The sequence below is a fragment of the Ambystoma mexicanum genome, chromosome 3q (genome assembly GCF_040938575.1).
Source record: "Ambystoma mexicanum isolate Mex_15411 chromosome 3q, UKY_AmexF1_1, whole genome shotgun sequence".
NCBI classification, from domain to species: Eukaryota; Metazoa; Chordata; class Amphibia; order Caudata; family Ambystomatidae; genus Ambystoma; species Ambystoma mexicanum.
Genome location: NC_090926.1, coordinates 454994313 through 455011919, shown reverse-complemented (window position 1 = coordinate 455011919; position 17607 = coordinate 454994313). Strand labels below are relative to the sequence as shown.

General features: G+C 48.3%; 1 protein-coding gene across 19 annotated transcripts in view; it reads left to right on the top strand.

Annotated features, from left to right (window-relative positions):
- The window catches only part of LOC138582666 (protocadherin gamma-C3-like), a 1158828-nt gene that overhangs the window by 518929 nt on the left and 622292 nt on the right, over positions 1-17607 (top strand). Inside the window, exon 1 of one of the 19 annotated variants that reach the window (XM_069654185.1) lies at positions 10663-13165. The exons of the other annotated variants lie outside the window; for them this stretch is intronic. Within the exon in view, the coding sequence (XP_069510286.1) occupies positions 10754-13165 (2412 nt within the window). The 5' untranslated portion in view covers positions 10663-10753. Of the gene's footprint in view, positions 1-10662; positions 13166-17607 lie in introns of those variants that run through there. 19 annotated transcript variants of the gene reach the window in all.

The following is a 17607-nucleotide window of genomic DNA, read 5'->3' as shown; positions in this document are numbered from 1 at the left end:
TGACATAGAACCCCCACCCGAAGACAGAGTGGCAAACAACTACAAGATGGTGCAGGTTTTCCAACCGCAGACAACCCTTCCAGCCTTCGATTTGTCTGCGTTTTCTGGGTCTTTTGACCTCCTGCTTCTTGGTGGTGCCAGAGGCCCACCTGCACATGAGGTCACTGCAATAATATCTGAGCTCAAAGTGGTCACTTTTTCAGGGACGAACAGCAGTCCTTCTACTTGTCTCAGAGAAAGGGCCCGGAGACCTGCAATGGTGGTCTGTGAAGGACAACCTTCTGAAAGGGTTACTGTTTCGTGAACCATGGCCACAAGTTACTCTAGTCATGGATGCATGCCTGAAGAGCTTGGGTGCTCACCTCCAGGACCTTACGTTGAACAAAATGTGGTCGCCATCAGATTTTCAGGAGCAAATTCATTTGCTGAAGCTAAGAGTGATCAGGCTTCGCTCTGTGAAAGGCAAACTGGTATGGGTCCTGACGGACAACACTGTAGCCATGCATTACCTCAAAGGATAGGGTGGTGTGGGCTCCTTGTCTCTGTGCAGAGAAGCAATGCGATTGGGGAACTGGACTTTGGAGGACAGAATGTCTCTGACAGCGGACCATCTGGGCAGCAAGGAGAAGGTGCTAGTGGATGCACTGAGCAGACAATAGTCAGCCTCCCAGGAGTGGGACCTCTGCAAGCAAGTTCTGGAGGAGATTATTTGCCACTGGGGTACCTTTTCACTTCCAGTGTGAACAAGAAATGTAGGGGTGATTTTCCTGCACCCAAACCTCCTCAACCTGAACCTTTATGCCTGGCTGCTATAAGGAGTGGGATTTGCCAGAGGACATACTGGACTTGCTCCTCTCTGCTAGAAGACATGCCGCCATCCATTTATGCCTGCAGGTGGTGTAAGTTATCGTTGTGGTTCCGGGAGAGGGATCTGGACCCTTTAACTTTTTACACTTCCTCTGTTTTGGAATTTCTTCTGTCTTTGGCCCGGATGGGCCTACAGATTGGTGCAGTGAACTGTTTTCATAGCCCCCTTGGTCATTCAAATAGTGATGGGTTTTTCCAATATGTTTCCCCCATGTCAGTTTGTTGTTCCGGCTTGGGATTTAAATTGAGTGTTGAATGCTCACCCTTAAGGACATTTTCCGTGTTGCCATCACTTCCATCAGATGGGTGAGTGAGCTCCAGGCATTGCCTGTTAATCTTCCTAACTTTGTTTACTCCAAGGAAATGGCGATGTTGAGAGTTAGACCCTCATCCCTTCCAAAGGTTGTCTCCGATTTCCCTCTCTCAAAAGATGCATCTGCAGGTATTTTTTCATCTGTCTCATCTATCCAAAGGATAGGAGCATTTCCATTGGCAGGAACCGGTGTGGGCCCTCAAGTTCAATGTCTCTCAAACTAGGGAGAACAGAACTGTTGACCAACTTTCCGTTGGTTACACTGGTGCCGAAACTGGCAGGGATTTCACAAACAGGCCCTCTTTTGGTGTATCATTCTCTGCATCTCAGAATGCTATGATTTGGTGGGTTCATTCCACCAGAGGGTTGGCCGCCACCTCAGCTCTGCAACATGGAGTACCTGTTCTGGATATTTTCCAAGCAGCCACATGGGCTTCCTTGCACACATTCCTAAGCATTAGTTCTTGAATTCTATGTCTCATCAGCTGCCCTTCAGAGTTTTCTCTTTTAGGTTGTGTCCTTGGTACCCTCCCTTCTCCAGGTCATAATCCTCTGTCCCGTCCCCATTCCTCCATACTGTATGGGCATCCCTTGCTAGGGATGGGAGACGGAACCTTTTTCACCAGAAAAAATATTCTTCCCCTTTAAATTTAGAGGCGCGTGGGGGAATGGCCCCGGGAGCATGCGCTCCCCTGACTCTGCCCCCCTCCTCACTATGCTTTTCTACGCCGATGAGAATGGACCACTTTCACCAGCACTTCTAGGTTTGGCTTTGGCCTTGTAATTCCACATTTCCCCGGATAGTGTCTTTTTTTGTCTTTTGTCTTCTAATCTTTAATCAGGTATTCGGTCCTCTGGTGCCACACTCCTCCCCGCGCATTTCGATGTCCTTGGGCTTCAGCAGGTGTCCAGCCTGCGAGGGGCTCTTCCCCACGTCTAACCCCCACGATCTGTGCCTCGGCTTCCTTGGCACTGACCAGGGCTGGGAAGGTTGTACCGCGTGCGACACGCTTACACTGCGCGTGCTGAAGAACAGGTTACCTCGGTGGAGGGAGCTCTTCAAGAAGTCGCTTCCAGAGGACTTGAAGAACTTCGTCAGACACAAGTCAAGGCCCAAGGTAGGGCTGCTTTTTTCCAACGCACCCGACAAGGGTGCCTCCTTTCCTAGGAAACGTCCGAGTGGGAGGGTATGAAATGTCCGAGTGGGAGAGACTGTTCAGGTTCTCACACCAGCACAGGTACCGAGGCTCATTCAGCTACCGGCCATCAGGCATAGGGGTTGCTAGATCCTTACGGAGACAGTGCTGAGAGACCGCAAGGTTCTTTTACTGGGTGTCCAACCGAGGGGCTATGCCCTACTACCGGACAAATTTTGGAGGGGGTGTCTGTACGCAGCACTACCGGTAACACAGCCGAGGGCACTATGCCTACCAGGCCTTGCCCTGAGGTGCAGGGTAGGCCTCAAGCTCCACTGCAAAGAGTTCAGGAGGTGGCCGGGCCCAGCGAGCCAAGAACCACGACGCAGGCATGTGGCATGCAGCTGGATAAAATGGCAGCCGCGCCAGACAAGATGGTCGCTCGTCTGACACCACCCCCATTCGGGGAGCATGTAGGAGATCAAGTATCCAGGTGAGACTGGTCTTCGCCAGGTACGTGGCCTACAGCTTATCCTTTGGCGTCGCAGGGCAGATATCCCCCGCAACCAGCAAAGCAGAGTATGCACAGGCTCCAGCAGCCGCCCGCAACTCCATCAATACCACCTGCCACCCCACCAGCCTGTAAAGACAGGTTTTTTGAGAAATTCCTCAGGCTTATGAGGTCCCCTCAGATGAGCTCCATCCTTCGGGATATGATCAGGGACATGCTGCCTCCATTCTCTCTGCCAGCGCCTATAGTCATTCCTGCTATGGCTCTGGTGCCTCAGGCCCCCGTGCAGCCCCAGCTGCCCACGCCGGGCCCTTCGATTCCGGCTTCCCTGCCTCCAACAGTTCCGGCGGTTTCACAACAGCCTCCACATCAGCCTCTGGCTCTGGTCTCCACACCTCAGCTTTCAGCGCCCAGCACTCCTCCGGCACCAGACCAGCCGGACACCCTGGTGGACACCGATGAGGAGGGAGACCCTGACACGCCATCTTCAGCAAAAGGCCTTCCATGAACGACTTGCGGGTTTGGCTGAATACTTGGGGCTTCCACAACCCGAGGTTGAACAACCTCAGGTGGGGGTCCTGGCCGAGGTCCTCACTCTATGCCTGCGGCTAAACAGGGATTCCGTGGCAGAAGGACGTTGTCGCCTTGCCCAAAAGGGGATGGCTTAAACCCCATTTGTCACCGCCCACCAACAGGCAACTCGATGCCAATTATAGGTAATTGGAGGGGGATACACACTTGTTGTCGGCATACCCTCAACCACACTCTGGTGATTGCCACAGCCTCTACTCGAAACCGCAGTCTTCCTCATCCACCTCGTCCTCTGCTCTGCTAGGCAAGGAGGAGAAGATCTTGGAGGCATATGGAAATAAAATCTATTCCAACGCCTTGCTGCACCTCCGTCGATCTAACGCGGACGCCATGCTCGCAGCCGTTAACCAAAGGCTTTGGCAGGAAATAGCCGACTTCCTTCCGGAACTCCCGGGAAACACAGTCAAGCACTCTTCAAGGTGGTGAAGGCAGAAGCAAAGATGGTGGCTCAATACATTATGGAGTCCACACTGGCACATATTAACACCTCTGGCCGGGTCATCTGTATAGTCATGGACATGAGAAGGACTGCCTGGCTACAGGCTACCAAATTCAAACCGGACATCCAGGAACGCATATTGGACCTTCCATTCGAGGGTAGCAACCTCTTTCATTCCACCACTGATAAGGATCTTCACAAGAAAAAGATGAGTTCCCTGACTGCGAAATCCTTATCTATCCTGCGAAGTCCACGCCCAAGACGTACAGCCAGAGGCACCAGCGTTCCGATAAGGGGGTGCCTTCAGTGGGTTCAGAGGCTTGCAGGAACGAAGTTTCAGGAAGCCGGACAGGTCTCCAAATCAGCACTGCTGCAAACAGCACAAGGCGGGGAATAAGGGCTCCTTTCAGTCGCCCTCCTCAGCCCCAGCCTCAGCGGGAAAGAAGGCATGTCACATCCCTCCGGGTCCACATGACTCTGGTGGGGGGCAGGCTTGCCCTTCACGCACATTATTGGCGTACCAGGTTAACGGGCCCCTGGATATTATCAGTAGTGTCCTCGGACTACCGACTACCTATTCCTCTCCCTCCTCCCCTCCACTCTCACAGATTGGTACAACAACTCTGTTGGCAGAAATTCGATTGCTCTTAGAGAGCTAGGCAGTGGAGGAAATCCCAGCCTCCCAGCGCGGCCTGGGCTTCTACTCCAAGATTTTTGCCATACACAAGAAGAACCAGGCTGGCCTGAGAGATGTGTTTGACCTTTCTACCCTGAACCTTTCCCTCCTGCTTCAAAAGTTTAAGATGGTTATGCCAGCACTTATTGCATAGACGCTGCCCAGATGAGACTGGGTGTGCTCCCTGGAAATGAAGGACGCGTACCTACACGTCCTGATTTGGCAGCCTCATCGGTCCTGAGGTTCAGGATCATGGGATTCCATTTCCAGTACTAGGTTTTACCATTTGGCCTCAATTCAGCACCCAGAGTCTTTACCAGGCTCATGAATGTAGTGGCAGCCCTCCTCAGGGTTTAAAGTCACCACGTCTACCCGTACCTGGACGACTAGCTCGTCGGGGCGAGATCCCCAGAGGCGATCCAGCACACCTCCTCTGCCCTCATGAATACACTACACAAATTGGGATTTTCTATCAATCTCAAGAAGTCATAACTGCAGCCGACACAGAGTCTGGTTTTCCTGAGCCTTATCTGGGACACCAGCTCCGAGAGAGTTTTTCCCTCAGAGGACAAGATCACAGCTATCAAGAGGGCCACCTGTCATTTTCTCAGCAGAACGGTGACCTCAGAATGGTGGTACCAGCACATCTTTGGTATCATGGCGGCATGTTTACTAGCAGTGTCTTACACAAGGCTCAAAATGAGGAGATTTCAGCTGCACTTCACAGCCTCATGTAGTCAGGAGTGGGGTTCCCAAGCGGAGCTTGTCAGCATACCTCCCGGGCTCCACCAGGAACACGTCTGGTGGAGCACAGACTGCAACTTGAGGATAGGCAGGCTCTTCCGGCAGCCAGCACCACAGCGTACAGTCACCAAAGATTCCTCCTTGGAAGGCTGAGGGGCTACCCTGGACAACCACAGTGTACATGGAGTCTCGTCCCTTCAGGAACAGGAAGCTCATATCAATTGGCTGGAGCTGAAGGCGATCTGGCTCACTCTCAAGGCATTTCTGCCGCTTATCAGTGCCAAAACGATCCTCATTCAACCGGGCAATTCAACCAGCATATATTACATCAACAAGCAAGGTGGCACCAGGTCTCCTCCCCTATGCAGCCTGGCAGTCAGCATTTGGGAGTCGGCTCTGGAAAACAGCATTCACTTGAGCGCAATCCACCTCCCGGGGGAGGCCAACCTGGAGGTGAACAGACTGAGGAGATTGGGTGCCGACAATTATGAGTGGCAATTGAATGACCAGGTCCTTCAGGGGATCTTCAGCAGGTGGGGGCAGCCCCATGTGGATCTCTTTGCCACCTGGCACAACAGGACGTGCCCTCTGTTCACGTCCTGGCAGGGGCACGGCCCAGGGTCCCTGGGCGATGCCTTACAGTTACTGTGGAACAGCATGAACTCGTATGCATTTCCTCCCACTCCCCTGGTTCACAGGGTGATCTGCAGGATAAGGGAGTCACGTCATATCAGCATCATTCTGATAGCTCTGTGGTGGCCTGCAAGGCCATGTTTCTCGGAACTACTCAGCCTCTCGGACTAACCTCCGATTCACCTCCCGTTGGGCCCAGCTTATCTTTTGTCACAGCAGGGAGGCAGGGTCATCCATTCCGCTCCACAGACGTTAGCCCTCACAGCGTGGTTCCTGAACAGGTCACAATAAAACATCTGCACCTGTCGCAGGCTAACCTAGACATCATATGAGGCGCTACGAGCGATGCTACTAGGACCCAGTACAAGAGCAAATAGACTAGGTTTTGTCACTGGGCCGAATCAATGGAAGTTGATCCTCTTACTTGCTCGTTGGACGATGCGCTGTCCTTCTCTGCACACCTCGCACACACGGTGGTGCAAATAGACATATGCCGCACCTATCTCCCGGTCATTGGATCCTACCGGAACTCGGAGGAGGAAGTCTTCTCATCCTCCAACCCGGTGGTTAAAAGACATCTGGCGGGCCTCACCAGCTTCTAGCCTCCTATCAAGAAGCCACACTCAGTGTTGGACCTTAATGTAATGTTGGCCGCTTTGGCGCACAAACCCTTTGAGCGAATGGCGTCTGCGGGCATTAGGCTTGTCACTATTAAGACAGCCCTTTTGATGGGTCTTACGTCTGCCCGCAAGGTCAGCAAAATTTAGGCACTCGTCGCTTCAAAACCTTACACAACATTTCATAGAGACAGGGTGGTCCTTAGAACGCACCCTGCTTTCTTGCCTATGTAGTCTCTTCGTTCTATCTAAATGAGATAGTATTACCTACTTTCTTTGTGGATCCTAAGGATGATGCTCAGAGGGTCCTGCACTGTCTTGATGTCAGGCACGCCCTGAAATTCTATCTGCAAAGGACCATGTGCGTCTGCAAATCGGAAGCTCTCTTTGTTACCTTTGGGGGTTCAAGGCGAGGATATCAGGCATCTAAGGCCTCTATAGCAAGGTGGATGGTTTTGGCCATCAAGGAGGCCTATGAGAGGCAGCACAAACTGCTTCTGGCAAACATGCATGCCCATGCTATCAGAGCCAAGGCCATGGCAGTCGTATTCCAGAGGCACGTTCCGTGGCAGGTCATCAGCAGGGTGGCCACGTGGGACACCTCTTCGGCCTTCTGCAAGCACTACTGTTTGGATGCCAGCTCCAGGTCAGATGCAGCATTTGGGCAGGCAGTACTAAGGAACTTGTTTACTTAAGGAGGGTCACCTCTCCACACTTGGTCTACATTCAGTTGTAATCGCCCATACAGTATGGAGGAAAGGGAGCGGGACTGTAGGAGTAATTATAAGTTACTCACCCTAGTGACTAACATACTCCTAGTCCATAGTCCCCTTTCCTCCATACGTCCTACCATCTTCCCCCCAATACAACTGGTGTCATTAGGCTATGGTAATATTGTTGATGTGTCATTGGGGACTGAGGAGTGGCCCCAGGGGGCGGAGTCAGGGGAATGCATGCTCAAGGGGCCGTGCCACCGCGCGCCTCTAAATTTAAAGGGGAAGAAGATTTTTTCTGGTGAAAAAGGTTCTGTCTTGCGTCCCTAGCGAGGGACGCCCATACAATATGGAGGAAAGGGGACTATGGACTAGGAGTATGTTAGTCACTACGGTCAGTAACCTGTAATTTGTATTGCTTTGGGAATCTATCATAGAGGAAGAATCTGCTGTGGGAGGAGCAAATCCATTAGAAGAACAAATTATTTACCTCTCGGTAATGTTCTTTCTGATGGGCGTTCCTCACACAGATTCCTCATCGCCCTCCCTACTGGCCCCTTTTGGTGGTTAGCTAGTACACTTTGGGTCTGCGATACCTCAGTATCAGAGTGCTAGAGAAAAAGGGTTGAACAGATATTACGGGGTATGGCGCCTCTGTACATACTAACTCCAACATCATGTCCCATGCGTAGAGGCATCAGCAGAACTGACGCAGAGCAGCACTGCACCCCCTGGCGGGGGAACAGTTTCCAAAGAGCTGCTGCGCTGGGAGATAGAGATCATAGATGAGGAATGTGTGAGAGGAACGCCGAACAGAAAGAACATTACAAAGAGGTAAGTCATTTATTATTTTCTTTGTTCTAGCATTATATAGAAAACCTGGCTCCAAAAATTACATTATAAATCTAGTAAAAGTGACCTCAAAGGCATGTACCTTTATAAAGCACTCCATCTGTGGACTCATGCTTTTTATAGCACAGTAGTCCTCAATGACCTTTAATTCTCATTGAATGTACAGCTTGGCTGCATTCTTCTTCAGGCATTGCACAGGATGGCGATGATCAAGTATGTGATAGGAATGGCCACATTTATTGTCCATCCGCTTCTGTTAACAGCAGAATGCTTCTTCTCTTAACCCCACATTAAATCCTGGTGTTTCTCTCCTACCCCACTAATCCAAGTAGAACTTTTCTATTGTCCCTTGTCAACCACATGTGCAGTTTGCTAAATAATGGTATACTCTTAATCTGGAAAGTTTACCTTGATGCAATCCGGCCTTAAATTCAAGAACTTTTCAAACAGCACTCAGCTAGGATCTCACTGAAGATGTCAAGCTTATCTACCAGCACAAGAACAGAAAACATATCCATTGCCTAACGCAGGCGTCTGCAACCATTGACTCTTTAAATGTTGTAAAACTGCAAGTCCCATAATATCTCAACATTGACGTTATTGTCTACTGCTGAATAGAGGTGTCATCCAAAACATCTGGCGAGCCCAACATTGCAGACCCCTGGTGTAAAGCATTCTGTGAAACCCCACCTTCTCATACATTTTGTTCTCAACCTCGGACATTTCAATGAAATAGCAGCACATTTTTAAAAAACGAAGTTCTGCACAATGCACATGTAAAGTCTGCCAGCTCATTCATAATTCTATGTCTGCAGCATTCCCTAATTCATGTTCTTGGTCATAAATCATGTTTTTGAGGTTATTGTTTTGAATTGTAGGTGTGTGCGCTGTATCTGGTTAATGTTAAGCTATTGTAGGAGTGACCATACAAAACTTTGGCATACTGCATGCTCACTCCTCTTTCTAGCTCATTAGGGTAGGCATGTCTCGTGTACTCTCAGACGCCTCTCTTCCTGGCACCTTGTGTGTCTTAGGCATTCATTATGAATGGTACAAACTTCGGGTAGGAAGGGAGGTTTTGCATGAGGAGAGGGAGCGTGTGCATTAGATGACTGTGTTTTACTGTTATGCAAAACGCGACTGATACTCCGCGTTTGAGAACTCTATATTGTGACCAAGATGAGCTAATGGTTCTTTAGGATTCTATTTAAGCAATAGAACCCGAGCGGCGAGGGCATTACCGACTCAGGTAATGCCCCGGGGCCCATAGGTAAGGACCTGAGCGAAGCAAGGGTTCTATTGCTATTAGTATCCCGGCCCGCAAAATTTGCGTGACCGGGGTACTAAAAGCAATTTTTTTCTGTCCCGAAACGCTGCAGCGTTTTGGGACAGAAAAAAAAAACGACCAAGAAAATGGCCGCCGCCATGGAAAGGGAAAACGGAGTCCATTTTCCCTTTCCATGGAGTACATCAGGAGCGGACGCGCTGGGAACATAAGTGTTCCCAGTGCGTCCGCTCCCGAAAAAGGATTAAAAAAAAGGTAAGTGGGGTTGGGAGGGCGGGAGTGGGACGGGGGAAAAATAAAAAAAATAAAAGAAACTACCTGCGTCCCCGGCGGGGGACGAGGGAAGCCCCCAACCGTGTGGAGGCGCAGAGCAGGTATGGCCTCGCTCCGAGTCTCCACATGGCTGGAGGCTTCCCTCGTCCCCCGCCGGGGACGAAGGATCAAGAAGGTCAGTTGGGGGGGCGGGTGGGAGGGAGGGGAGGAAAGGGAAGGGAAAAATAAAAAAATTAAAAAGACTTACCCGAGTCCCCGGCGGGGGGTGAAGGCAGCCTCTCAGCCGCGGGGACGCTCGGAGTGGGGATGGCCCCGCTTCGAGCCTCCTCATTGGCTGAGGGGCTGTCACGCCCCCCGCCGGGGACAAAGGCCGTGGAATCCCGACAGAGGGATTCCCAGCCAGGTAGGGACCTGGCAAGAGCCAATCAGAATGCTTGTTTCATTCTGATTGTCTCTCGCCGGGGTACTAATATATATTTTTTTTATAAAGAATGGACGTGTTCTCTGATATACGTTGTAAACTGACTTAAGGGTTTGCGGATAAACTTTGCATCTCCTACGCCCAGCGGCGTTAATTTCTCATAATTTCGCTTCGAAACATTCATTCTATTTGATGCTGTACTTCAATTGGATAGGGTTATACAACCTGGCCCTGAGACATCAAATACTCGAATGTCATGTTTAATACGATTGTACTGTAGCTCCAAGTGGACAATGAGAGTTGGGAATTATTCGCTTGTCCCTGACTCGTTACTGGTGTGTTGGGATAATGTCTGATAAGCAAGGGAAAGAAAGCAAGTGAGACTATATAGCCAGTTTAGCAGCAGCACATCGTGTGTGCGTGTGATGCTGCACTTCCTGATTAAAACACTGAGCGCCGCTGTTCACCAACTAGTGCGAAGAAACTACCGCGAGTGATCCATCGAAACACGTGATAAAAAGACAGCCAGGAACAGTCAGAGAAAGTCTGGGGATCAGTGAACATCTCTATGAAAAGCAGAGAGCAAGACCGGCTGGGCGTCTGTGAATTTTCCTTCCGTCCGACTCCACATAAAGCTGAAACCTTATATCGGATTGAGTGATAATATAGGGACTTCCCTGCCATGGCTCGGGCACCGAGAGGCGGCGGCCCCCGGGCTCCTCTGCTGCTCGTCGCTGCAATGCTGGCAGTCTGGGGAGCCGCTTCTGGGCAGCTCCGTTATTCCATTCCCGAGGAAATGAAGAAAGGCTCTTTTGTGGGAAACGTGGCTCTGGATCTGGGGATGGACCTCCAGGAGTTATCAGATGGGGGAGCCCGCATCGTGTCGAGAGGTAGGAAGCAGCATTTTACCCTAAATGCAAACACCGGACGCTTATACACCAATGAGCGGATTGACAGGGAAAGTATTTGTCAACAGGTAGCCCAGTGCCTGTTAAATATAGAAATCATTTCTGAGAATATTATGAAGGTGCACGCCGTGGAAGTAGAAATTAAGGATATTAATGACAATTCGCCCACTTTTATAGCTGATCAAACAGTATTGCCAATAAATGAAAAGACTGCAGTGGGAGCACGATTTGAGCTCCCTGAGGCTCACGATGCAGATGTGGGAGGGAATTCTCTCCAGAGCTACCAGCTCAGTGCAAATAAACACTTCACCCTGGATGTGAAAAATAGAACCGATGGCAGAAAATCTGCAGAGCTGGTGCTGCAGAAATCCCTGGACCGGGAGGAGCAGGAAGTGCACAGCTTAATCCTCACAGCTGAAGATGGAGGGAACCCGGTCAGATCAGGCACTGCTCAGATACAAATCGGTGTTATCGATTTCAATGACAACGCCCCCGTTTTCAATCAGACTGTGTACATGATCTGGGTGATGGAAAACGTGTCCAAGGGGACTGTTGTGGGAACCATCAGAGCTACTGATAAGGACCAGGGCACAAACTCAGAAGTAACCTATTCCTTGAACACGCTGAATGAAAATATTTTACAAAAGTTCAAATTGAATTCTGTCAGTGGAGAAATATCTTTGATTGAAAATCTGGATTTTGAGGAATCCGAATATTATGAATTTGAAGTCCTTGGAAGTGACGGGAGTTTGTCATCACGTTCCAAGGTTTTGATAGAGGTCATTAATGTGAATGATAATGCCCCGGAAATGATGATATCATCTGTGCTCAAGCAAGTATCGGAAAGCACCCGGCTAGGCACAATCATTGCTCTTCTACAGATATACGACAGGGACGCAGGGGAATATGGTAAGGTTAACTGTTTCCTGCCCCGTCACCTCCCTTTTCAGCTAGTGAGGTCAGTGGGGAGTTATTACAGTTTAGTAACTGATGGACTATTGGACAGGGAGGCGGTCTCACAATATAACATAACAATTACAGCCACAGACAGTGGAACTCCCCAACTGTCTAAAAACGAAACCATCAACCTTCAGATTACAGATGAAAACGACAACCCACCAGTCTTTGGTAAAGTGTTGTACAGCGCCTACATCAAGGAAAATATACCTCAAGGCACTTCTATTTTTAAAGCCAATGCAACAGATCTGGATTGGGGCAAGAATGCCAGGATCAGTTACTCCATCGTTGATGGACACATTGGGGATGTTCCATTGTCTTCCTACATCTCCATTAATTCTGAATCTGGCGTCATCTATGCACTTCAATCCTTCGACTTTGAAAAGTTCAGAGACTTTCAGATCCAAGTGAAGGCCCAAGATGGCGGCTCTCCAGCTCTGTCGAGTAATGTCACTGTGACATTCTTTATACTGGATCAGAATGACAACATCCCTGAAATATTATACCCTTCAGCCCCCACGGATGGCTCCTCTGGGGTGGAGATGGCTCCTCGCTCCTCTGAGCCGGGGTATCTGATCACTAAGGTGGTGGCTGTTGATGGAGACTCTGGGCAGAATGCCTGGCTCTCCTACCAGCTGCTGAGGGCCACAGACCATGGCCTGTTTACTGTAGGTCTCCACACTGGAGAAATCAGGACTGGCCGCCCTATTATGGAGAAAGACGCCATTAAACACTATCTGGTGGTGTCAGTGAGGGACAATGGTCAGACTCCACTCTCTGCCTCAGTGACAGTCACCATAGTGATGGCTGACAGTATGCCGGAAATGCTTCATGACGTCAGTAACCCTTCAGCTCCCACAGACATGGAGTCGGACCTCACGCTGTATCTGGTGATCGCTGTTGCTGCTGTTTCCTTCTTGTTCCTTTTCCTTATCATTCTGCTTGCGGCCATCAGGCTTCATCAGTGGAGGGAGTCCCAGCTCTCTGACTCATCAGGGGTTAATTTCCATTCACTTCCCGCCTCTCAGTTTGTGGGCATTGATGGGGTCAGAGCTTTTCTACAGACCTACTCTCATGATAGCTGTTTAACAACTGACTCGGGGAAAAGTCAGGTAAAGTTCCCCAATTTGCCAGTAACCCTTTCTGGAAACCAGAATGATGAGAAACACGCGCCTGGGCTCATTGAAGATTTCTTAAGCATCGGAAACGAAGACCAGCCCTTTATTCAGGTGAATGTATTTACTGTGTTTATTCTGCCGTCTCTCTGCCTGGGTTACAAGAATGCATGACCCATAGACTATTTCTGTAATATTTATTGTCATTAAACAGGGTTTCCTCTCCGATATCCTGCTTTTCTAACTAAAATGTGTTATTGTGAGGTACAAGGACAGCAGCACTTACTGTGTATCAAATCCACAGTGGTCTCTCACCCTCTGTCTGGATGCCACATTTACTTGCGTGTGAAATTTTAAATAAAAACAGTAGGGTGTGATTATTTTTAAAATTATGTCCAAATTGTGCATCGTTGCTTTATCAAATTGTTGCTGAAGTTTGATATTCCTCCTCTGAGTCTCATTTAATCTATAGCTTGGTACATTCTGACAAATGCTTTCCATTTTGCTCAACTTGCTGCATGTTTGAGCATTTCTCATTCCAATATGGTTTAGCAGCAGGCGCTGCAACACCAGACCATTCCAGAGTGCTTCGGGACTTCTTCTCACAATTACCATGCCAAGGTGCACCCGTACCAGATCATTGACACAAACCCAGCTGCTGGATGAACCAAAGGACCATTGCTGTGTTCACTGAATGTCCCCCTCATTAGCACACTCAAATTCCATGTTACAACACACAATATGCATTCCCACTAATTCCACGCACGTGGCAATTAAACAACACTCCCAACAGACATCAATCATCAGAATGATACACCTCTCCAACCTTTATATATCACGGTCCATACCAACACATCTTCGCAGAACGAGCACTCGTGGCTCCCCTCTCGGCACATACTGCAACTGCCCTCGAGATGAACCAGCCACAAAAAGACATACACACAGTACCCAGGTGCTTTCAAACGGCACACATCAGCACAGCTGGAAAAATTAACTTGCATGTTTCATTCTTACTCCACTAGCAAAACACAGCCCCCCTATCAGATCTGTTAGAAAACCGGTAAACCATGCATGTATCAGCAGAGGATTTCTTATTTGTATGTCAATTTCGAACAGAAATTACATACAATAACACATGTACAGATGTCAGAAGTATTCTCACAAATGTGGCCTGGACAATAGCATAAAGATGAGAACAAGTAGTGAGCCAGTTTATGATGGCATAACAAATTAGGACATATACCAGGGACAAAACAAACAGAAACAAAAGGTATATAAGAAAACAGGTAACTTACAAATGTAACATTAATAATCTAAGGGGACAAATGCTTCAAGCGAAAGAGTACTAATTAAATGTAAAACATTACATTATTAAGTATCACTGGGCGCATTGATGGTGTAAGGCATGGAGGATGGGGAGAGGGCAGAGCTCCCTCTTTAGCAAGTAATTGAAGTTTAAGCGGAGCTTTGAAGAGATCTACAGTTGGGCTGGCTTTGATTGTTATGAGCACTGGGTTTGAAGGGAGCGGGTCAAGTATGGAGAAAAAACGGAAGTGAGAGGCGGCACATGGAGGGTAAGGGGCAGTGGGGTTGAGTGCTGAGGAGGATCAGAGAGAATAAGATGGTGAGTAAACTGAGATTAAAATCAGACAGGTGCTGAGGAGCAAGACCATTGATAACTTTGTAGACTAGGAGAAGGAACTTGAAAAGAAAATGGTTGTGCATGGATATCCAACCAGTATATTCTTAAATCTCGGCCCATTCCTATGTTTAATGCTACTAAACTTTGTATCTGCTCACTTATTTTCTCACGTCTACTCTATTGCTCTTCTATGCCCTTTGGTCTTCCTGTTTCTAGCTTTTCTCCTCTAAAGTCAGTCTTCAACGCTTCCATTACCCTTTTATATTCTCTCTCTTCTTGTGACTCGATTGCTTTTCTCTCTTCTCTCAGCTGGCTTTCTTTCCATTCTCGCCTTAAATTATATGTTCTCTGTATTGTTTTAAAATATCTCTATGGTCTTGTGCCTTCATATCTTTCATCTCCTGTCTCTTCTCTCTCATTCTCTTTGTTCTCAGTCTCAATTTGTATTATCAGTTCCTCGCCCTGCATTCCCCCAGGTGCTCTACCATTCTTTTTCTTTGCTTGATCCTTTCCATTGGAATGCTCCTCCCCCTCTTTGTCCTATTACCTCTTACTCTCTATTTCGTACTACTCGTAAGAACTATCTCCTCCCCTCTTGATGTAATCTTGTCAATTTTGTTTAGTCTGCCAACATCATTTTATTGTACTGTAAGTATGCCCTGTGCATCGCTTTGGAGTAAAGTGCTATATAAATGACAAATACCAAAAAAATAGAAAATGTTGTTGGTAGTTAGAAGTGTGGGGGGGGTCGGGGTAGGTTATAGAGTGTGTGGGTAGCAAAGTTCAGGAATTTGTCTAGAGGGAGGAAGGAATAGGCTTGAGCTGTAGTCCAGTTTGCTGAGCACAAGCATGGGGATTTGAGTTTTTGTAGAGTGGTTAATAAGAAAAGGGCACATTTTCCAAATGTTGAGGAGGTTAATACGAGCAGAAGAAGCAGTGGTAGTGATGAATTGTTGCAGTTGTAAGTCTCTGTCATAGAGGACCTTAATATTGAGAGCCATGTGTGAGGGAGCAGGAAGGTCAGGTGGGAGGGTTATAGTGGAGGGGCGGGTAGGTATGTCATTCTAAGCTGGGAAAAAGACTACTTCTATTTTGAAGAGTTCAGTATGAGGCAGCAGAGAGCCATCCATTGACAAATTGCAGTGAGACAGTTTGTAATCTGTTCTGAGATTGTTGGGGTGAAGGAGGGAAAGGAGAACAATATCTGAGTGTCATCAGCAAAAAGGTGATAGTGAAAACCAAATGATGACATAAGCCTTCCCAGCACAGAAGTATAGAGGGTGAAGAGCAGAGGTCCAAGGACGGGTCCTTGGGGGACACCGACAGGCAGAGGGGTGCGTTCAGAGTTTGCAAGTTCAAAGTGATTTTAAATGATGGGCCTTCCAACTAGGAGGTGATCCATGCAAGATCAGATTCCTGAAAACCAAGGTCCTAGAGTGTGAGGAGGAGAAAAGGAGTGGTCAGCAGTGTCACATACAGCTGAAAGGTCCAAAAGGATGTGTATAGAAGAGAGTTTGGAGGCGAGAATTACAGAGAAAGTTTGGAGACATGCATGAATGCAGTCTTAGAGGAGTGTATACTAGGGAAGGCAGATTGAAGTGGATCTACAAGGTCATTGTCCTTGAGGTACTTCCTAGTAATACAGTTGAAGAGCCACCCACTGAAGGACTTTTGAATAATGTGGAAGGAGAGAAAATGGGCAATAGTCTTGTGGGGCGTTTGGGTCCGCAGAGGGTTTTTTCAATAGCGGTAAAAAAGTTGCAGATTCGTGGGAGGCATGGAAGCATCCAGCTGAGATGGATTAAAGAGCTCAGACAGATAAGGGCAAGTGAGACTAAGCTTTATTCATGGAAGTGTTTTATAATGGCGCAGTCCCATAGGAAAATGTTCCTTGAATCAGGCCCCAAGTCTTTGGCCATTTGGGGAGCAAAAGGGTCGAAAGGAGTCCAAGACTGGTTGGCAGTGCGACGAGTTGATGCTAATTCAACTGGTGAGGTGGGGAAAGTAGTCGAGCACAGAAGTTGTAGGGGCAGAGGTGGTGGGCAGAAGGATGATCGGGGATGGAGAGAGAGGAGGGCTGTTAGTGTGAGATACATTTTAAGAGGAAAATTAGTGTGCAAAGTCATTAGCAGAAAGGGAGAAGTGGATGGAAATTGGTGTTGGAAATGTGAAGAAAGATTGAAGGGTTGATAAAAGTTTGCGGGGATGATTGTGAAGGAATGAGATTAGGTTTGTGAAGTTGGAGAATTCGGCAGAGTCCGGTGCAGAGGGAATATTTGTAGGCTAGTAGTAGAGAAGGTGTCTGTAATTTGCACCATTGTCGTAGTTCACTGCGTATCTGTATTCTGAGGGTCTGAATTTCAGAAGTGATCCTAGGCTGAGGTGCGAATGTGCGAGCAGGATAGTGTTGGTCATATGGAGTGTATAGTGAAAGTCAGATAAAGCCCGGTCGATGGAAGAGGCTTGAATAGGGAAAAAAGACAGGCGAGAAGTCTTCACATCGTCAAGGTAAGGTGCAAGAGAGACCTGTCTGATTTTCCTCTTAGTCATTGAAGAGGGGAGATGAGGAGTACAATTGTGAGGGACCAAGATGTGAAGCGAACAGTGGAGTGATGAGAGGAAGGGGTCAATGGAGAGGACAGTGGAAGAGAGTGAATGAGAGAGAAAGACACAGTCAAAAGAGGACTAGTGGGAGCAATCAGATAGAAGGGATTTAAGTTCAAGGCAGGTGGCAGCTGAGGGCTTGGGAATTTTAAAGACCCCAACCTGATAATGAGAATATCAGTAGGAAGTGACTCTAGGAGAAGGGTCAGATCCAGGAAGGAGTTGAGAGGAACGGGGGGAGGAGAAGAGCAAGAACAGAGATAGCAGTAGGGGAGGAGTTGAATAGTGCCATATTCAAAAGAGGAAGAGC